The sequence below is a fragment of the Plutella xylostella genome, chromosome 18 (assembly GCF_932276165.1).
Source record: "Plutella xylostella chromosome 18, ilPluXylo3.1, whole genome shotgun sequence".
Taxonomy (NCBI): Eukaryota; Metazoa; Arthropoda; class Insecta; order Lepidoptera; family Plutellidae; genus Plutella; species Plutella xylostella.
The window spans coordinates 3,747,021-3,770,913 of record NC_063998.1 but is presented as its reverse complement, the minus strand read 5'-3'; the positions used below and the strand labels follow the sequence as shown (position 1 = coordinate 3,770,913).

Sequence of the window (23,893 nt, the reverse complement as noted above, 5' to 3'; positions counted from 1 at the left end):
GACTTTAATATAAGTGCTATTAAGTGGACACGCGACGTTTCAGGTCTTTGGTGTAATCCATCTACATCCTATGTGGGAAAAGCTCTGTCGCTTTTTGATTTTATGTCTCAAAATAATTTTTATCAGTTAAACCACACGCTCAATAGCAACTCTAACACTTTGGACTTAATCTTAAGTAGCTTTGCTGGACCAACTGTGAATGAATCACTTAACCCTCTTTGTAAAGTCGGCAAGCACCATCCTCCACTAGATTTGGAGGTTTCTCTTGGCTGTACCAATAATAAGGTGCTTAAACCTAGAAAATTCGCTAAGTATAATTTTAAGAGAGCCGATTATACCATTGTCAACGAGAAACTTAGCCAGGTCGAGTGGAGGTCATTACTGGAATCGTGTGATAACGTAGATAGTATGGTTGCAGCTTTTTATTCCTCTGTTGAATCCGTAATAAAGAACAACATACCTAAAGCTAGGTCTCATTCGGGTGCTTATCCCTCCTGGTTTAGTACGTCATTATTAAAAATGCTACGGGAAAAAGAGAAAAAGCGTAAAACTTTCAAGAAAACAAATAATCCGCGTGATCGGTTAGAATTTGAGTTGCTTCGATCAAGGGTTCATAGCAAAATCAAGACCGACTACAGAAAGTTTATTGAGTCTGTTGAGAGTAGCCTTGTAAACAATCCCAAAAAATTTTGGTCATTTATTAAGGAAACACGTAAGGGTAAAACTGATTATCCTTGTAGTATGAGTCACGGTGACACCACTGCTGATAACAATAAGGAAATTTGTGATCTTTTTGCAACGCATTTTTCCGCTACATTCTTACCTAAAGCTCCACTATCTGCCGACCTTTCTGTCACGGAATCTAGTTGCTCAACTATACATACATTTAAATTTACAGAAAAATCCATCTTGAAAGCTCTAGCCTCTCTTGATGCCAGTAAGGGAGCGGGCCCCGATGGTGTTCCTTCTGTATTTATTAAAAGATGTTCTAAAAGTTTAGCTCTACCCCTTTCAATAATTTTTAATCAGTCAATGAAAACTTCTACTTTTCCTAAGGTCTGGAAGGAAGCTATGGTGGTACCTATTTATAAAAAAGGTGATACTTCCATTGTGGGAAATTACAGACCAGTTTCACTCCTATCAATATTTTCCAAGGTTTTCGAGAGTCTTGTTTACCCGGTGTTACATGGTCATGTCAGATTGTTGCTTTCCCCTCTACAACACGGTTTTATGCCTAGAAAGTCAACAACAACTAACTTATTGACCTATGTATCTGACCTTACGCATACTGTTGATTCTGGTAATCAGATCGACGCAATCTACACGGATTTTAGTAGTGCCTTCGATAAGGTCGACCACGACCTGCTTTTACACAAAATGCGCTACCAATTCGGGATTACTGGTGAGTTGTGGGGCTGGTTTAAATCATACCTATCAGATCGCAGTCAACGTGTAGCCAAAGATGGTTTTAACTCAGAGTCATATTTTTCGACATCGGGTGTACCGCAAGGCTCCCACCTCGGACCATTATTGTTTAATGTGTTTATTAACGACATAGTTTCAGTTATTAAGAATAGCAAATGCCTTTTATTTGCTGATGACTTGAAACTATATAAGCAAATTAATTCGGATTCTGATTCTCTACTACTTCAGTTTGACTTAAACAATATAAAAAAATGGTGTACTATTAATCGCATGACATTGAATGCTAGCAAATGCTTTCATATTAAATTTACGCGGAAAAAACGTCCCGTTTGCTCTAACTATACTTTAGATGGTACAAACTTGGAAGAAGTTCGAACAATAAGAGACCTGGGTGTAATTTTTGACTCCAACTTGAACTTCATAAGTCATATTGAGCACGTTGCTAATACAAGTAACAAAATGTTGGGATTTATAAAGCGCATGGCTAAGAGTTTTAAAAAAATTGAAAGTTTTAAGTTACTTTATAATGCTCTCGTTTTGTCTCGACTCGAATACTGTAGCCAGGTTTGGAACCCTACATACCAGGTGCACATAGATCGGTTAGAGAGGGTGCAGAGATCCTTTACCAGGTTTCTAGCGTTCAAAACCAACAGCTCCGATATTAATAGTCGCGTTCCCTACGAGGATAGATTGAAGTATTTTAAAATGTGTTCCCTTGAACAACGAAGACAGTACCAAGATCTCAACTTTCTACACAAACTGCTCAGAGGTGAATTGACGGAACCAGATTTATTAACTCGACTCAACTTTAAAGTTCCGAAGTTGAATCACCGTAAATGTCAGGTTATTAAAACATTTGCTCCACTTTTTTCCCGTACCCAACTAGGTAAATTTTCGCCACTCAATCGTTTTCAGATGTGCTACAACGATCTCGAGTCGACATTGAGCTTGGACATTTATAATGACTCCCCACTTTCTTGGAAACGTAAACTGCTGCAACCTAAATAGAACTAATTAATCATTAATCAATTATATACACATAATACCTACTATTTCTAAATTCAAATTATAATTTCTGACATAATACCTATAATATACTTATATAATTTCTGTCAATTATTGTATTGGTGTTATTAATTTGTAATGAATTTTTGTATTATTTTGTAATTATTTTCTGTAAGTAATCAAATCAATATAAATTTCATTGTACAATATTATACCTAATTTAGTTTAGATTTAAGCATTGTATGCATGATTGCATGTTAGTATTTAAATTAATGTATTTTATAAGATAACATTTTGAATGCTGTTGCACACCTATAATTGGTGCATGGATAGGATAAGCAACATATACTGTGTCTGAACAACCTTTTATCCAATGTGCTGTTGGTGTGTCTATTTCTGTAAATAAATAAATAAAGTATACCATACCAAACTTATGCAAATTATACACTCACGGGCAATGAAAAGGTTCCACTGAGAAAAGCATTAAATTACTCCTAAACGGTAAAAGCTATCTTAATGACGCCTTCTGCAACATTGAAGTACATTTAATAGAGCCTCAGGATATTACCAACTAACAACGGTACTATTTTGTTCAAAATTTAAATTAAATGTTTGAATTAATTTGTAAGTAGGTACAACTTTTTAATTTAACTCTAAAGATATCTTATACCCGTAACTTTATTTTTAAAAACTCAAATCTCACTATTATGCCAATTTAAATTATTCAACGCGCATAGGTACTAATATTAGTTAACACATCCATTCTCATCAAATACAATAAAATGGTCCGGATGCTCTAATAGTTCACTAGTGTTGACAACTCATAAAGTAGCATTCGTTCTATATCCGTTAAAACAAAATGATCTTTTACGATCGTCTACGGCCGCCTATCACCATCTTTTGAAGCGATGCCGTTTAATTCAAATTGTTATTCAAAATGACTTAACTTCTACGATTATGATTACGTAATTTAATAAAACCAATACTCGTACCTATAAAAATACAACTAAAATAGGTACTACAATTAAACTAAAAGCGATCTCTTCCAATCAACGTTAGTTATAATTTCATATGCAATTTCATCTCGTTAACGCCTGGCCCGCCGGATCGAGCGGCCTACTTATACGTTATTACACGTAACGCGCTACTTGCATATTGATGGCAAACTGCCGATTACATTAGGTGTCTAATCTTCCTCATCTGCTTGTGTTATGCTTCAGACCTTTGTGGCAATTGATCTCTGCATTGTTTAATGTAGGTATAATGTGTAAAGTGCGCAGTTCATATAATAGGGAATATGCGTAATTTTTTTTTATACTTTTATTGGATAGTCTTACAATACTTTAAGTAAAAAAAAATTCAACGCCAAAATAAGTAATTTAAGGTATTTTAAAGAAAGTTAAAAAATTACAACCATCACGACCACTTTGAAATTCCCGTCAGGATGGCGGGCTGTCGTGACGTCATAATCGTTTAATTTCACGGCTCAGAATAATGAGTCCCGTTAGTCGGCATAGATTTTTTACCTAATCAAGTAATCACAGAGTACTTTTGTATTTTCAACAAACCAATGTTGTCATGGTAACAAACGAAAAAGGAAGTGTATAAAGTGTGATCAGTGGCTGTTTTGTAATGGTAATAAAGTGTGACCAGTGGCTGTTTTTGTAATGGGAGCTCGTAAATAGCTGCTAGTAGCTCTTTTGAAATGGGAGCGCGCAAACCAGAGGATCTTTGTACACAATATTACGCTATTATGGCAATATGAATATAAAGTAATATTTGTATTGTATGTAAGTACTTACTGTAACTTTGGTTCTCAGTATGAGAGACTAGGGTTAGTGGGTCATTCTATTCTATTATCTGTGGGGGTGTAAGAACCTGCACCTGGCTCTCTTGAATGGAACCATTGTGCATATCTCAAAGTTCTAAACCCCCTTATCTAAACTATCGAATAAGAGTATAAACATATATGCATATTCCCTAATATTTGGGCACACGGCCCTCGACTTTTCAATAGTCTTTGCTGTCCTTTTCCGCAGCTGGCCACAGTTTACTCGTTCATAAAAAAAAAAAACACGCACTCACGCCTTGTACTAATGTACTCCCTTGCGGGGTAGGCAGAGGTACATTACTGCACCCACTTTTCGCCAGAGTGTTATGTTAGTCCCAATGTAATAGGGGGCGGGCCTATTGCCATTTAACGGGCACATCCAAGACCCGAGAACAAATATCTGTGTTTAAACAAATATCTGCCCCAGCCGGGAATCGAACCCGGGACCACTAACCACTACGCCATTCGGCCGCCTCGTTCATACTGCGTAATAAATTTAATGTGTCCAGTTCTTCTGATTACGAGAATTCTTCCATAACTTAATTTAGAAAAAAATAACAACTTTTGAAATATACTTACGACTGCCATTATAACCTAAAAGTAGAAAGAGCAACTTGTGTCATGTTCATGTCATAATACTTACAATACAAATTTAATTTTATTGTGTTGCAATATGGAGCATATTTGAGTGGCTCGTTGACTAGCGAATGGCTGTTTACAATAGAACAACTAGTGGCAGCCCATACACTACCAACAAAAAATATAAAAAGTCCTAAACTTTGCAAAAAAACAAGCATATCAAATAAGAAGTGGAGAGGTTATAGGAGGCTAGGATCTACTCGTATTGGAAGAATTTTTATGTGATCCATCGTATCTGATCACAACGAGCATCACAAATACTCGGTGACATTAACATTTCTTTGTTTACACTTGTCATTTATTTAACTATACGCAAACGCAAAGAAGTTATTATTCTGAGATTGATATATAAAGAATTATGACGTCACATCCGCCCTAAGAAAATGGGTGACGTTTCTCGGAAGTTAGAATTTACCGAAGTTTTTTTGTACTTTTCAACTTCATTTACTTGCTCAATAATAAATTATAATCAAAAATAATGATGGAGTCGTAGTTATGAAACAACTAAGTTTATTATAAATAATATTTTACCTTTATTTGAACCACTTGCATATTCCCTATTATCATCTTATTCATATGATACCGTTTGTTTCTATCTATTCTCCCATATAAAGTATGTATTTTGGATATCATCATCATTACGACCCATCACTCCCCCACTACTGAGGTACCGGTCTCCTTTTAAAGAAGGAAGGGGTTAGGACTAGTCCACCACGCTGGCCAAGTTCGGGTTGGTGCAGAAGCCGCCGACCGAGCAAGCTTGTGCTGAGAGAGTTGTCGGATAAGTGGGCAATCCGGCTGTCAGATGTATTAAAGCTGCCGAAAGCCTCTGAGAAAGACTGCTGCCGGAGCAGTAACCAGGATCCACGGCTTAACGTGCCACCCGAAGCACGGAAGCGTGTAGAAAAGAACCACTTGAAATCAGTCACCCATGTAATGGCTGACATGTGTTGCTTAGTGCCAATTTCACCATTCTCGGTCATCTAACCGGCAGGGATTGATTTGTAAATTAAACGTCATCTCCATATAAAATTCATGACAGATGTGTCAAAAGTTAACCACTAATACCTGGTTATGCTCTAACAGAGAATGGTGAAATTGGCACTTAACCTCATGTTCTGATCAGTTCCGATCAATGAAGCTAGCTTGACTACGGATGCTTCAATTTTGGATATAAATTATAAAATGTAACAAACCAGTAACCAATTCATAAAATTTTATATCCTTTTAAGGCGAAATGAGCGCTCGAAAAATATCACTACTTAAACTGTAATTTTTCATCAAAACTTTTACATTCGGCCTTTCTAGAAATGCTTTAATGTTGTTTCTAATCCATACAATCAGTTGTACACAAATGCCTCAGCTTATCTATAAGTAGGTGTTGTTGCGATGCGCAGTTTGCCCGCCTTGTCCATTAGCAAATCGCAGAGCCGCTAATCCAGTGGCCCTAGCCAGCTCTGAAATGTACAATGTACCTACTGCTGGCTCTGAGTAAATATTAGCACTTTGTATCGTACCGTTGGTAATTTGTGCGAGTTTAATGCAAGATTAGGGTAGGTATCTGCCTTTCACTGTACCATTTCGCGCTGATGAAAGATCATATCCATTACATAATACGATTATAAAATAATGTACCGTCCAGTTTCATTAATAGATTTTGTTATTATTTTGAGCAATACCTACACACAAAACGATGAACAAATTAGTAGCCAGCATAGTAGAGGCTCGAACAAACTTCAGCGGCACAATGTAGTTGAACAGTTGTGTAATTCTACGAATCAAGTATTTATGTCCGTCGGAGTTTTACTGTTGTTTTGGGTTTCGTTGTTATTCGGGAGCCGTGATGTACTAGTTTGGATTGGTTTTGGTGAAAATAGGACTCATTAGTGCATGAATTTATTTACTACTTTACTGTACTGAGAATTTACAATTCCTACTGTACCTATAGGTACATACAAAAGAAACACCGAATAACTACTTACTGCTACATGCATGCTAATACTTTACATTAACGATTTACACTCGAATAAGTTCAGTAGTTTAGTTGTTTGACAGTGAAATGACAACTATAACTTGTCATTTAACTGTCAACCAACTAAACTGGCTACTGTACTGTAAATCGGGCTTCACTGACAAGTATCGATTGCAAAGGAAGTTACTTGTAGCCAGTAAAATACCTACCGATTTTTTTATGATTATTCATAAAAAATCGGTAGGTATTTTACTGACTAAATGACAGTTTTATAACACGGACCGAAACCAAAATTGATAGGAGACGTGATTGTAATCGATTCTCCCAAATCAATTCCATAAAATTTTACGTCTTCCAATCTCGTATTCGGGGAGATTTAAGATGATTATCGGCTTAGCTAATTGGGTATCGATGTAGCAGTCATAGACGACTTGTTAACAACATGTTAATAATGATTATTATTAATTAAATGGAATCACTAACCGTGAGAGACTTGCATTGGATTATGGTGTGCAGTTAGAAAGTTATTTAAAATTTTAAGAAAAACTAGTCTAAGTACCTACATAGTTACCTACTTTGTTTTAGAAGTTGTCTATGGTGTATTTAATTTGGAGATCGTAATTTAGTGTATGTAAACATTTATTATATTCTATTCTATTCTATTCTCATAGGGGGTGAAGTTCCTGTACGTGGCTCTCTCGAGTGGAACCTTTGTACATATCCCCTTGAAACATTTATTATAATTATGTATAGGTAATGTTAGTAGTTAGGTATTTACTTTAATACTGATTTAGATGTTATTCCATTATGAGTAAAATATGGTAGGAGACAACAATTTGTAACAACAACAAACAGTCACAAACCGAACAGATAAATAACAACAACCGCAACATCCAAAAGCCTTATAACAATACAAATAGAAAACGTTACCGAATTCCAAACTAAATTCGTGCTGCAACTTTGTACCAACACCAACTCACACCGTTCACATTAAGTTGTCCTCTGCTGGCCATCGAATTCAAAATTACGTGTACCGATTCTTCAACTATTTCATTGTTGGAAAGCCTATTTTGTGAGCTCGCCCGCGAATGACAAAGGACTAGCCACACTAAATGTACGGCACTGGTAGTTTTAGTGCACAGTTTCGTGTTTTCTATGATAGTCTACAAATTCGGGATATTGCTTTCGTACATGAATACCCATCGAGTCATGTCCACGCTTTGCGTTAGAATAATAAAACTGTTAAATGGTAGACATGCCTGTCGAAGTGGATTCGGTGGCGCTAAAAAGGGATCCTAAAAAAATAGACGCTGCCGAAAAAAAATACTGCGTCATTGTTTCAAATTTGGTTTAATACAATATTCGTTTTAGCAAATCGGCGCTTTCAAATTTTGGTGGATTATTTATGATTAAAACCAACTGTGTTTTTAAATATTACTAGGTATAACAAATAATATAACTCCTTTCTCACAGAGGTATTTAATAGATAAAAACCGTTCAACTTGGAGTACTTACTTAAAACTCGTATTGTTGACGCTGTATCATATAACGCCTGAATCCCTTAATAGGTTCCATTAATTTAAATTCCTCTAGCTCGGGACAAGCTACATCTATTAATATTTATGAAAGTGACACGAGAACACAAAACTTGCAAGTCATAGCTGTCATTCACTTTAGGTGCCAGTTAATCCAAAATAACTTTCTGTTCACCAAAATATTAGTAACAACATCATCGTATACTGTTGTTACGTTTGAAAGCGAGTCTCATTTTTTACGGTAATCAAATTGAATGATGATCTCATATAGCATTACAAATATAAAAATCATGTAGTAAGCTATAGAATACAAACAATTATATTAAGGAATTTTCATGATAGACCAACATGATTATTGACTACCTACCTAAGATGTTTTTTTTTTTGCAATTAAATGAAAGGTTGAAAGGCTACATTTTTACTTACTTTACAAAGTTTTTTTTAAATTTAAAATAACTTTATAACAGCACACCATTATCTAATGCAAGTCTCTCACGGTTAGTGATTCCATTTAATTAATAATCGTATATCAAACACCGAAAGTACGATTCTGTCATATGGATACAATAATGTAAAATCCACGTTGCTCCAATATATATTCCCAACAACAAGTTACCAACACTAAAATATCAACCGCAGATTCACAACTGCAGATTACCTCCTACCCGCAGAGTCCAACTATTAATTGAAACTATATCACGGATACTGTAGCCGCTAGTCAGAAATCAAAATCTCTATTCAGGGCAATGCAGCGTTTCTGAAATAATTCTCAATTTCGATCGATCTTCAAAATTCGCTTGATAGTCTAGCTATGCGCAAAACCTATATCACTTTTTAGTGGGATGACTCTTTAAATCAGCAGTATAAATGGTTAATGGGCTGATCATATCTGAACGGATGGAAAACCGATGTGAACTTAGATCCCAATGACTTCCCCACGAGCTAAGACAGGAACACTACACTAACCCGTACTGAAGATTTGGATAAAGTATTGTTAAGCTTTTTAATGTGTAATGGTAATGATTATGAACATTTCGATGATCCCACAGTTGTTACATAGTCGCTTAATTGCTATGAATTTGGGTATTGCCTGCTGGTAAGTCGACAGAAGTTTCTGGATCACGGTGGGTCCGGGTCGTTACCCGTGGTGAGCCGGGTCGAGTGCTATCAGCTGGCACTCCGCCAGTGTGGCTTCGCGTGTCGATCGCCTCACTTTGCGGAAAAATCCGATATCCACCATCGGACGTTTTGAGGAGATACGATTCAAATGCTGTACAATTTGATAAACGTTGAAGAATAAAGGGAACGGAATCAACAAAATATACAGGAATATGCGGATTTCTTATAGATGTTGTAATTATTTGTAGTTGAAATTAATTTTCCATGTTATTGTTTGTGTTACAAGTTACGGTCGATATAATATATTAGTGTCGAAAGGTGGAATTAATACTAAATTCAATAATCTTGCTTCGTAGACGTAAACATTATCATGTAGGGACTTCAGAAATCCAGCAAATTACATAATTTTATTTTTTGCATACGTAAGGAGTGTGCTGGAATTTGCCTCTGTTATTTGGAGTCCTCAGTATCACATCTATATTAATATGATTGAAAAAATTCAAAATAAATTTATTAAATATGTTAACTTTAGATTATGTGTTGATGAAAAATTTAAGCTCACTTCACTTCAAACTCGAAGAATGCACAGTGATATTATGTTCTTGCATAAGATTATGAACAATTTGTTGGATACACCTTTTCTATTGAGTAAGATTAACTTTAATTGTCCGGCTAAGTTAACTAGATCATGTTTAACGTTTTCAATACCAAATGCTAAAACGAATTATTCTCAGAATTCTTTTCTTATCAGAGCTAGTAAATTATGTAATAAAGTTTGTAAAGATTTAGATTTATTTATGCTATCAAGCAATGTTCTCAAAAATAGATTAAATAACTTACGTACTGACTGACATGCCTAATTTAAGTTATTCTTAATGTTTTTTTTGTATATCGGTAGGTTAATTAAAATTAAAATATACTTATATATATATATATATATATATATATATATGTTTTAAACTGTCTTAACTATCTAAGTTATATTATAAGTGGAAACTGTTTTTGGTTTAAGTTATAATTTTCTGTCTAAATTTATTTTTTATATGTAACTGTTGGTTTTCCATAAATAAATAATAAATAAATAAATAAATAAATTATAAAATCGGAATGGAATACAAACAGAAACAAGCACAGAGACAAGCATCGCTACGAAAACTTTTATTAGACATTAACTAAATGTAGTTAATTTCCGTTTGTCAAAACGTTCTCATTAGCTTTTCTGTAATGTTCAAATTTATAAAATGATTTTTGAGGTTATCTTGCATTACCTTGCAAAAACCCAGAATACAACTACTTCGGAATTGTCAAACAAAACATTAAGTTATTGCTACGAACACACGCCATGTGCTACGGATCGGGCAAGAATTCCAATAAGTGACAGTCTTCATAATAGAGAAGTGCTTGGTTGAGGAAACCGTTAACTCCTAGCATTCTTTTTGTGTTCAAGGCAATATAAACTGAGTGAGAAAAATCTTAACCGTTTCAGGAGAGTCAATAATGCGGCGAGAATTCAGCTTCAGTCTATAAAATTATCTTGAAATAGTTTTACTCTTCAAAGTTTTATTTTTAAATACAATGGGAATTAACATTGTTGCTTCGCTTGTTCCATGCAATTATAAAGTGCTACTCAAGCCTCTATGATGGTTTGATCGTACACTTAATGTTCTTACTAAAATTAATGACCGCTACACTTGATGTGGAATCGATACTTTTATCTCGGCACTTGTGATCGAAATAGCATTAGAGATACGAGTGAATCATGACCGAAGAGTATTCGATTAGCTTAATCTCTTCCTGCGCTTGTAATTGATGATGGTACACAAGTATTAAAAGCGACGGTTCAAATAACCCAAATGCTTTAATTATCTTCTGCAAAAAAAGTTTGCATGTTCCTAAAATATTAGGTAGTTAAACAGTAGTTTATCATTCCAACAGACCCACTAAAGCACAAAAAACAAACAGGTTCTGAGTGATTTAAAACACTTTCTCACAGGCAAATTAAAAGCCTTAATTGTGTGTTATTACGCGACTGCTACAACAGTTGTTAACACAAACAAAAACTATGAATGTAATTGCAGCAAAAAAATAGAATTTCCCTACAAACATGAGGTAAAATTGATAGCCATCGAATGGAGATCGCTATAGATAAACTCGCAGGAATCGTTTTCAATACAATTACGATAGGCGGAACCACACAATGGTGGGAATACAAGACGAGCGCGAAATTCGTGAGAAACAGCCACAAATTATTGCATTTCTCCGGTAGACCTTCTTTGTCATACCCAATTATTTTTCCCTTCAAAATTGAAGTACATATTTCCTTAATTGAGATGTTCTTCTTGAAAGTTTTCAAATAAATAATTTCTATTCTAGAATATAAAGAGCTAACTTTATAATTTTTACACTACTCTCCTGGAGTTTTTGGATTAACGAAACCTTGTGAAAATATTTGGAAAGGAAACCTAATTAAAATATGAGTACAACAAAATTTATGAAGTAACTCACGTAATGTTGACTGAGACAGTTGCTGTAATAACTTAATCCTCTTTGCTAAAATAAGACAAGTAAGTTGAGTCAGGAATGATCATATTTTATTTATGTCTGTTTTCGCGATTCCGGTCTTTGCACAAAAAGCATTGTATACAGGAGTCAGGGTGCCTGCACACCGGGGTCCCGGCGCGTTCCACTCTGCTGCCTGACGGGACCAAGCTCCTATTACAAACCGCCATAATTGTTCAAATTACAGGGGCCACTTGACTAAAAACATCTGCTGTCTGTTATCTCGGCTCCGGTCTGTTCTGAAGCGTTATCGCCCAAGAATGGCTACTTATATAGGTAGCAAAAAATCATTGTACTGAGTGCTTAGTACAAATTTTAAAGTAGCTCAGTATCTCTTGACTCCTGTGTAGGGACATACTTTGCCTAGGTAGTTGCTTAATAAGAGTGTTGTAATATATATCTCCTAGGGACCATCAAAGGGCAGGCGCTCAGCCGTAAACTTGCTCAGTTTAAAACGGCAATAAATAAAAAACCGTGTTGTCACTGAACCCTGACGACCTTTTCGTGAACGAAGGGAAATTAGAAAGCGAAAACTCGAGTTCGAACCTTTAATAGAGTGTTTAGAGTTGATTTAAGCCATCACCATTACGCAAGATCCTCGGAAAAATAAAGATTATGATTGCTCGGATTAACATTTATGTATTAATTAAATGAAAAATACACCGTTTCATATTAATTACCATAAAATCCCAAAACAAAAGGAGAAAAAAATACTAAACAAACCGATCTTGACACTTTAAATATGCTTTATAAATGGCCACTTGTAAAAGAAACTACTTCCTATAACAAGCATACTTATACTTTGGTTTCAAGGATGTGGGAACAAAAAGGGAGGGTCAAATTGTATCCGGTGACAGGAAAAACTTATACCACATCCACAACTGCACAGTCCGAGCGAAAATTATAGGAAGAAATATCAATCTCTAGAAAGCGTATTAAATCGAAGAGCAGATACAATACGACCATTTGTCATAATCGGATACGGTGTCACTACACCTTGCATGATCATCGTCAGAATCTGATTAGAAGTGTAAGTGAGAAATGAGATAGTCTAGTATTGAGTCATTAAGTGGTGCTGATTACAGCAAAACGTAAACTGTGATATGATTTATAAAACATAATGATAGACGTATTTATATTTTTTACTTACATTTCTAACAAACATGACGCGGTTAACCACATATCCACTGCATCAAATTTTCTCTTAAAACAAAAAGAGCAAACGTAAAAAAAATGAACAAAAAATATCCGAAACTGCCAAAGCGACGGGCGGGTATTTTAATTAGTATAATGAAGTGAAAGAAGTCGAGGAAAGTTGTATGTGGGATGTGGAAAAGCGGAATGGGGGAAATTTAGAGAGACGCTCCCTACATCCCGTCACAGATTGCAGTCAGTACAGTACGGAACTGGTTTTACGGAAAGCGAAAAACGATAGCAAAAACACTTATCAGATTATTAGCGGCTATAAAGTAGATAGTGTTAGAGTTGCAGTGACCAATTAAATTCCAGTTTACATCTATTTTGACATCAGTCTTTCCGCTCCTAATATCGCGGTCTATTCAACACCATGGATCCCACAATAAATAATAATTAATATTTTAAATTATAAACGCCCATTATAACTTCCTCTATATTAATATGTGAATTAGTGAACATTTTTTTTAAGATGGATATTTTTAATGTTTTTATAAAGGAGAATGGCCATTTCTCTATGGCGCCATGACCCAGAGCGGCCATTGATGAAACATACACTGATGTGTAGTCCGTGACTACAGCATATACTGGTATTAATTTTATTATTATGAAGCATGGGAGAACGAAGATGTAGGTGCTGAAAGATCAAGTCTTTCTACTGTACTAGATGTTACCCTCGAGCTAAAAATTGATTTTAAAAGTGTTCCCGTGGGAATTACTGGATAAAAAAGTATTTTATGTTACTTCGGGATAACGGGAACTTGAATAGAATGAAATAATTTTTGAAATTGGTCTCTTTATAAAAATAGGTTTCTGAGTGTGAAATGTGCAAAAATAATTATGATATTATTTGCATAAATAAAATCATGTAATACATTTTGTGATGCGCTTTGTATTGGGAATCCCATGATTTAGATTATAAAACTTATTTGTGCGTGTACCATTCATCAAAGTCTTATTTAACGAAAAAAATATATTTAATTAATTTACTTTTGAACCCTAATATCTCAAGAACCCCATGGTTTAGATTTTTTTAAATATTTTTCCCTGATAATATACATTTTTATCAATAACTTAAAATAGGTTTGGTTAGTGGCTGCTAACTTATGCAAAGCGGGTCAGGTTTCGCCATTCTTCTTTACATAATTTATATAATTTACAATTACAAACTAACATTTTACATATTTTATGCACTCATTTTAACCATGTTCTATTTAATGACGTACTCATTAGTCATTTACAAATAATATTCATTTATAATTGTCCGAACCTGAAGTAATCAAGCTAATGGCATTATAGCGCTGATCAATCAATACAAACTAAATAAGAACATAACAAAATAAGTATATATTTGTTATATTGTCATTTGTTAGGGTAGGTTTTATACCTACTTATTCTTATCGTGTATAAGTTCCTGTTTATTTATTATATACCTACCTATCTTAAAAATGTGCATTTAGGGGAACCCGGGGTATGACGGGGTCGCTAAGGGAAAATGAAAAAAACAACAGGTATTTATAACCACAACGTTATCAATTATTTATGGCTCATTAGGAAGTTAATGACGAACACTTTGGCACAGCTTTTGCCAAAAAAGTAATCATTACAATTGACTTATTTTAAGAAATGTAAAAAATGGGAAATAAACCATCTTGCCCCATGTACGGGGTAAGATGGGGTAAGTATACTATGTGGGGCACAAAACAGAGAAACAACACTTCTTCTGTGATTTTATCGTCAACACCAGCACCTGCAGTGTGAGCCCAACGCCTGCACCTTTGAAATCCGACCCACTTTTCCTTTAATTTAAAGTAGGACTGTTGATATTCTCAAGTAGAGATAGACACAGTCATCTCCGTTGTCGTTCTTCCTTGTAGGCAGTATCTGCTTTGTCTTTTTAGCCAACTTCCCTGTAGCCCTTTTAGAGCCCTTCTACAATGTGAAATATCGGGTTGAAGAAAAAAAAAACTTTACCAAGCTAGATCCGTACCCTATCTTGCCCCTCCAAAAATACCCCGTCTTGCCCCAAATTATTTATTTTTTTAAATAATTCATAAAAAAAATGTTTTAAATGTTAAAGTGATTTTGCACATATTTAAACAAGGCGTACCGAACCTTAAATAAAAATACACAATTACCAAAACTGCCACTGTTTTACTTACTGTGTTGTGACGTTGTTTCTACCGGTCAAAAATAACAAGGACACTACGCAAAAACAAACAAATGAGCTTACACAAAAAACGCTTGCGCTCACACCTGCTGTCACTGGTGCACTAAAGGTCAATCATTTAAGCCTTTCTATTGGCTCATTACTCAGATTCCTAAGATGTATAGTTTTGCATATATGTGGGGGGTCCCGTCTTACCCCGCGACCCCATCTTACCCCGGGTTCCCCTACTAATATGTTACATAACTTGTTTTATAGTTTTTTATCTCACAGCTGATGTTACTTAATTAATCCCACATTTATTCATATGTTTCAATAGATTGTAAGTCTTGTAAACGTTATTATCTTAAGATTGTTTAGCCTAGGATTAATGTACACTGGGTTGTTAAATAATTGTGTAAGTTTATGAAAATAAAGACCTTTTAAAACAAACAAACAAACAATCAATACAAACTCGCATCACAGTTTCATTCAACTTGCTCTAGTATCGTGTCTACCTGTTCGACTCACACTGATAAGATAACCTTTATCTGTGTGTATATAGCCCACTTATAAACTGACACATTTTGTGTTTATTTACGTTTCCTTTGCTAATCGTTAAATTATTTCTAAACAAATTTATGATACTAGTACTGTAATCTAGTTTTAGATCAGCAATTCTCAGTTGGAGGTGTTGAACAAATTACGGCTAATTTGTTTAAGTGCGACCACTTCCGAGAAAGTATTAAAAAAGATTAAAGTATTAAATTGTATAGTTTCTATGAAGCAGATAGTGTTGCCCAAATTCAGTCTTGGTCTTGCAGTCTTGGTCTTGTTCTTGCGTTTTTGCAAGACCAAGACCAAGAACAAGACCGCGTATTTTTAGCAAGACCAAGACCAAGACTGACCGTGCAAGACTTGAGCAAGAACAAGACATAGCCTGCAAGACTCTTGCGTCTTGCAGCTAGGACTTAGCGCTATTTCACTGAGTAGTTAGGTGTAACAGTTCGGTGTATAGGTAAGTACGCTTAGGAATTCTATGAGATGCAAAAAACTGTATCAAAGAAAATGAAAAACTGGACCTATGCGCATTACGACTAATACCATAAACATAGCGAATAAAAAAATATCTATTAAAATCAAAAAGTAAACTTTAATAAATAGTAATAGACTAATAGGTAATTGCAAGACTTGCAAGACTCTTGCTGCAAGACCAAGACCAAGACCAGGACTGGGAGCGCAAGACCAAGACCAAGACCAGGTGTATTGGCGCAAGACCAAGACCAAGACCAAGACCAGGTGTATTGGCGCAAGACCAAGACCAAGACTGGCTAAGTCTCGTCTTGTTCTTGCATTTGGGCAACACTAGAAGCAGATGCTATTTTTTGATGACTTGATGAATAACTCGGCACGTCGCAAGTAATGTTTTCATGTTACGTGTAAAAGTGACGTAGGTTCGAGGTTTCTCGTGTGACTCATTGGCTTGACCTACAAATTTGCTCGTAATGCATTATTACTTTACCGTTAAGATCAAACAAGTGATGTGTTAACATTTTTTTTACTGTATTGTTGAGCCTATTTAGTTAACATTAATTAACGCCAGTCGTCAGATAATCCTTTTATGGATTTGAATGTATCCGTATACAAAAAGTATGATGAGGCGGTCTAATAAAAGTGTCTTGATTTATATCGCACTAATAATGCAACCAGAGTCCTAGATCAAGGAGTATTAATAGTACCGCCTGTTGTAAGTTGGTCAATCGTTAGTGCATTAGAGCCCGGCGAACTATTTTAGCTCCGGACGATCTAGCATACACTCTGAATAATTCCACATGAAGGGGATCTAATAGCCATTAAAGCATTAGGAGAGGAGATTTCAGCTTCTAGCGGAAACTGTCAGTTCGGTGGGCACAGCACAGCGAAATAAAATGAAAACGGGAATAGATCTTGGAATCAAATTAACGCTCTCAAACCAAAAATTGGCGGTAGAAAGACTCAAATTCTCACAATTCTACACTAAGGGCCAAATTCACGGGTTACATAGAGCCTGCTTATATTTTTTATATTTAAATTTAGACACTTTCCAAAAGAAAAGACACGTAGTTATAATTATGTTTAGGTACAATATATTTTCCGGAGCCAGTCCCAACTATTTATCCACATCGTTACTCGTATCGCAATGGAGTAGGGAATCAGTTTCAGATATAATCTTAACTGTTACAATTTCTGTAGTTTCTATGATGATGCTGGTCATAAACTCAAATGGTCATGACCCAGGGAGTAGTCAGCATGTCATTTACACGTACATACGAAGCTAACAGGCACCAGCGAGCGAGGGTAATGACACAGTTGAAATGGCAGATGTGCTGGCGTAATTGTGTCCAGTAGAACAAACATTATGATTCAGAGTTATTACTCTATTTAGAGTCGCTGGTATTAATCTCTGGAATTTCTTGTCCATATTATCTTTGTACTTATGTTTATTAGTATCTTATGCGTATAATAATATTGTATAATCTTATGCGTATTTTAGTTCTTAACATATTCAGTTTCCACGATTTTTGTAATAAACGCACTTATACCTTATAACCTCATAACCAGTAATGTTTGTGAACATTTGGATGTATTGTGATTGGAGCCCATTGAAGTCGCCATAGAAATTCCTGACATAAATGAAGCCTTCATTTTACGCGTGAATAGATGAAAGTTTCTCACGGGGTAACGCGATCCGTGCGAGCCAGGCCATTGAGGTGAGGATATTACTCTGCTCTGAGTCGGCATGTTTGTACCGCAATATTCCTCTCCCGTGGCGTACTGTCTTCAGTTCATTAGAAACGTCAGTAATACCACCGACACCATAATAGAGAGCAACTCCATCAATGCTCTTCCCAAAATTACGGTCATTTTCTTTCTGATTATTGTTAATAATGACAGTGTTTATGCCCTATGAAGATATGACATGGCAATAGTTTGAAAGGAAATTTGATTATATTGCTTTTATCTTAGAATAGCCGCATACTACTTGAAAATATCATCCATTTTATGTTTCTGTTATTTCTCATTAAATAAAAAATCTTTTTGGTACAAATTCTCGTTTTCTGAAGTCTTGATTACTATTGTATTGCGTCGATGAAATCTTTTGACATATTATAAAGATTAACTCAAAGCGTGATAGGTTCTGCTACATTCAAAACAATGGAGGAGCAAATCCCATTTTCTATTTGATTGATTTACGTGCGCTATCCGGTGTTCCAGTGAGAAAGTTCCGCACGACTGCACTTGGAACAAATGTTGTAGAATTCTCAACGAATCCAGGGGACCATTGTCTTTGTCGTTTTCTGCACTTGTTCAGCTACCAACATAACGGGCTGGAACGGTGTCTGCACAACTAGGCCTTGACTTCTTGCCATGATGGTCAACTAGACGACTGAAACAGTCTGATTACTGCTAATGGTGGATACGCGACTTTTACGCAGGCATAATTTCCACATCACACTCTTTAATTATGCTCAGAAAGATTAAAAGTGTTGGATTGGTGATTTTATAGCAGTTCTATCGAATTTATTATTTAATGAGAGAAGATTACTTTATTGCCAATACTTGATACATCTCTTCCTCTTCCTCTTCAAAGTAATAAATTTTGGGCAATTTGATATTTTGACGGAAACGTCGGGAAGTCTCTAAATATAATTAATTTGTATTTATCTGTTAATAAGTGACATTTAAAGATCATTATTTATCTATTTGGTTTAAGATATTTTAATTATTTAGGTTCAAAATACCGCTATTGATACAGCTCGTGAGAATCAACTGTCTTGCTATTTTTAACTAATGGTTAAATACAGTTATTTCTCACATAAATTTAACTCAGCTCTCTTGAAAACTAAATCGCAGGTTTTATAAAAAAAAATGTACTCTTTTACTTGGATTTCCAGTAACTTCTCTAAATACTTATGATATTTTTCATCTTAATGTGTGCATTGCATGCTTTGTCTTCTACATTCTCATATTATTCTTGTAAGTAAATTCCATGCTTTATTGACTTCTTCGTCTTACCAGCAAACATTCAACTTCATTGATCAACTCACATCAATAACAATAATATAATAACGTTATAAAATAACCTCACTTTGCTATGATTCACCGCGTAGGCCTGCATCTCGGTCCAGTATTGCCAACTTAGGGACAAAACCTGTTTATAATCTTAAAACTTATGTAGAGACAAGCGTGTTTCTAGTATCTGCGGCGTCCAACAAATGGTCAACTAAAAAATCTTACGTGAGCTCAGTTACCACTTTAGCACGTAAGTTTTCCATGAAATTATGAGAGCATAACAAAATTTTAGAATATAGAAGTTACCTGTTATTGTTGCCAACAGCACGGCCACAACCGCCACACCTGTCGCACGCGCACGGAACCTCATTCTGTCCCTTTTCCACACGCCTCGTTATAAAACAAAAACAACTCAAAATTCAAAACCGACTTTACAACGGAAAATGTCTTTTGTCAAAACAATAACTAATCCACTCGCGTTTTGTCTCACCTCGCGGTTACGCTATCATTCGATAAGGTAGAAAAAACACACAAATTCCAATAAGAACGTCTTTAGCTGGCTTCGCTTAAAGTTTTTTTCACTGGTGCAATCAAGTCCATGTTGGTTATTCTTGTTGGTATAAAGTTAGAGTAGTTTAGTGTACTTTTAACTTGTTTCGTATTGTTGTAATGGCGCTAGGAGCGACGAGCGTACGTCCGTCCCGCGCGACCGCTGTGAGGCACTGGCGCTGCGACGCTCGCGACGCCGACGCGCTGCGGATAAAAGCGGAACTAAACGGAGGACTCGTAGGAAGGAACGCTATACGATGCGCGATGCAAGCGCCAAGGATCAAGACTGGTCGTTTGCAGTTTATCGGGTTATTAAACTATTGCATGTCAGAGTGTCTGCAATGCTAACTACTTTAGGGCTAATGTAAAATGGCACATTACCTAATTAATTACTAACGACACCTTTATTAAATGCTTAAGTATAGCATTAAGTCCACCCGTTGTACACTTATGATTATAAGTACATATTTGTGCAATAAAGGATAAAATAAATTGATAAATTTAGGTTAATTGGGTTTCCTACGGGAAGTTCATTGATAAAATTTCAACCCGTACCTATACGTAGGTATTGAGGTACCTACATATGTATAAGTATAACCACATATGTACTATAACTAATATAACATACGAGTACCTATGCAATAAGTTGCAAGCCTAAATAAAACCCCAACAAAATAACCAATATTTTCCCAAACACCATTTTATTTCGGAAATTTTTGCGCTCGCTACATTTTTCATCGGAACAAACTCGGTTTTGGCATACGTGACAGATTATAGTATGAATAATTTATAGTTTGAGAACCGCCACAGCGCTACTGCGGCTAATGCTGCATCCAGGACCATCAATACAGCGCCCGGTGACAACGGGATGATAAAAATATTGGGGCAATATTGACTCTCTGTATTTACCATGCCTGCCAATCGTGATAAATTTAGTGAGCTTTATTAACAATCGATGTGATGTATGGAGGAAGCGTTAGTTCCGTGTAACTTAACTTTATCTAGTGTGCACAGTCAGCTAAGTTGATGTGTATCCACCTCCAAATGTATACTATATTCTTATAGACTTTACTGTAGGGACTATAAAGTAAGACCTACAAAATATGCGTCATCTTTTGTCAAATTATAATAAATAATAAGGGCCTGTTTCACAATGTCTGGTTAGTAGCTCATGTCGGATAAATACAAGCTGCCACTGTCTGAAAAATAATAACAGAAAGTGACAGCATGTCTTTTATCTCACCATGTAGCCACTAACCATTGTAAAACAGGGCCTAGCTAAATATGTTGATATAAATGTATGACGGAACAGTCAAACATATTAACCTACCTACCGAAATACCGGTGATAATCATAAAAAATACTTATCATAATTATTATTCCTTCGACGCAGTGGCGAAAAACAATAAGTATCTCTATTCAGGTGTTTCTGAATTCTAATTTAACCACGAAAGTCTGAGATATTGCAATTGCTATGTGGGTAGGTACGTCAGTAGACGCAAACAAACCAACATTCATCAAAAGGCGAACGTAAGAGAGTGAAAGAGCCCAACCAAGCAACAATAAAGCATCAGACGCCATTCAAGATTAAGCAAATAATGATTGCCGGTGTCACAGTCAAAAAGTAATGCCCTACTTCGCATTGAAATGAGAGAAAGTAACATTTTTCTTTGATAAAGTTCTCACCAAAGAGAACATTTTAATTAGGAACGCGAACAATCCGTCTATGTCTCTCTCACTTTCAATAGAATACATAAACATGACCATGACGATTGTTTAAGTATAAATTCTTAAGATAACATCATTTTTTCCACTCACGGTTAGGTTCGTATTCGCTTCACCATCACCATTAAGAGGCAAGAGCTCGCCATCATACCTAATCATCATCCAATAACTAGCTACCAAAATTTCATTCTCACCGACTGCAATGCATAGCCACAATGTAAGTATGTAGATACAAATCCGAAAAAAATACACTTTTGCATTTCATTTTAACCGCTTCCACTCCATCGGTGTACGACAAAGCGGCATCGCTGCTCGATGTTAATTTTAATTAAAAACAATCCCTCTATACTCTCTCTAAAATGGCCATTCCTGTAACAGAAACGTATCATGGGATCCAACACACAGACCGCAGGACTAAAATTGACGTTTGAATCGAGAATTTCGATTTAGTTCAAACAAAACACAATCGGCAAAAAGCCGCGGCCGATATTCGACCAAATTAATTGGAAAGGGATCAGAGGCCCCCTGTTTTGTCTGCACAAATAGAATTAAAATACTCGCCGAGTGTACTCATACTCGGCCCCACAACAATAATGCAAGCCTCGTTTGGCCCTGCAAATAGCATGGCCCTTTTAGTTATATTAGTTTTCGTACTTTTTATGGAGCTAATCAGTGGGTTCGGGACTTTGTTGACATGCTAATTCTAAATTTCGATAGGATTGTTAGGGCGTCGTATACTGTATGTACAAATGCATGGAAATATCGTTGTTTCTTTTCAATATCTTTCAAACACCTAATCTTCGTTATTTTGCTTATTGTTGATTTCTCGATACTTTAAACAAGTCCACTCCGTAAACAATTGAAAATGCAACGAATGAAAACTGAAGACTTACTCAAACGCGCTACTAGCAATTTTAAACAATGAAACAATCGTAACTCACACACAAAATGTCTATACCGGAGTAAAATTATTGGGAAGTCCGCCACGCAATGTTCATTCATCTGTCACTAATTCAGTGTAATGTTAGTTAGACAGAGTTCTTCGAGTTTGTCCTCCGTTTCTTGGAGTTTGTTCAGTTATAAAGTCCTTCGGGATGCCGGTTGACCGGTTCACTCCACCTTGACTCCTGGCTCCGCTGAACTACAGATGAAAATGACCTTTACACCCTCCTCACAAAAGCATTAAGACACAAATTTCGGGAGACTACACTTTGTGAATGGTGAGTAGGGCAGGGTTAAACACGGTACGGCTAACTTTTCAACTACGTGACTGTACAAAACTTTTTGGTCCGTGTGTCTATCTGTTTATGTAGAGATTACTCAAGTCGATAGCTTTCGTGGGTCGGATGTAAAATAATTCCTTACTGAGGAAGGATATCTCTTTTGACTTTTGTTTATGTAACTTGACAGCAAGATATACATCAAGGATCACACCTACATCACGATCACAAAGTTTCTCTTATACACTTCGATCTTTTACCGATTTTCTTCATACCAATCCGGTCAATTATTATCATCTAGAGTAGGTATCTATACCATGTATATATTATAGCTGAGTGTATATCCTTGGATTTTGTAACTCAGGTCAGGATTATAAAAGCGTCATTTAAACCTCCCCTGTAATCTGCCCCCTTCGCCTCTCTCATTCTCGTCGCGTTCTGGACCATTATTCACATTCGCTTTCGTCGAGACAATAAAGAAACGAAGACGGAAAGCCACATCGATGTAAGAACTGGAATAGTGCGGTCACTCTAGACTTTGAAAAATTCATGCTTCTACTTTCTCAACCCCAACCGATAATGCGGTACTTCTTATTGGGCACGAACATTCTGCTAATATTATATTTCACAAGGGTCTAGTAATAAGATCACTTAATTAGCTTACCTGTAGCATATTAAACATAATAAAACCGGCCAAGTGCGAGTCGGGCTCGCGCACAAAGGGTTCCGTAGCAGCAAATAAAATAACTTAACCAAAATTACAGTTAAATCAACCTATCTCAAAAACTATAAGAGATACTTTGATCAAACCAAAAATCGTTGAAAGAGTTAATTAGCATGCATCACCTCTATTTTTTTTAGAATTTTATACCCCGTAGTTATAAAAATAGAGGGGGGGGGACATACTTTTTACGACTTTGA

General features: G+C 35.8%; 1 protein-coding gene across 5 annotated transcripts in view; it reads right to left on the bottom strand.

Moving 5' to 3' along the window:
- Positions 1-20,225, bottom strand: part of LOC105384108 (fasciclin-2) — a 95,952-nt gene extending 75,727 nt beyond the window's left edge. For 4 of the 5 annotated variants that reach the window (XM_011554279.3, XM_011554280.3, XM_011554281.3 and 1 more), the window contains exon 1: positions 19,785-20,225. In XM_011554279.3, coding sequence (XP_011552581.2) covers positions 19,785-19,848 — 64 coding nt within the window. In that variant the 5' untranslated portion in view covers positions 19,849-20,225. The remainder of the gene's footprint in view (positions 1-19,784) is intronic. The other variant, XM_011554283.3, reaches the window with a different exon arrangement.
- Positions 20,226-23,893: the final 3,668 nt, after the last annotated feature.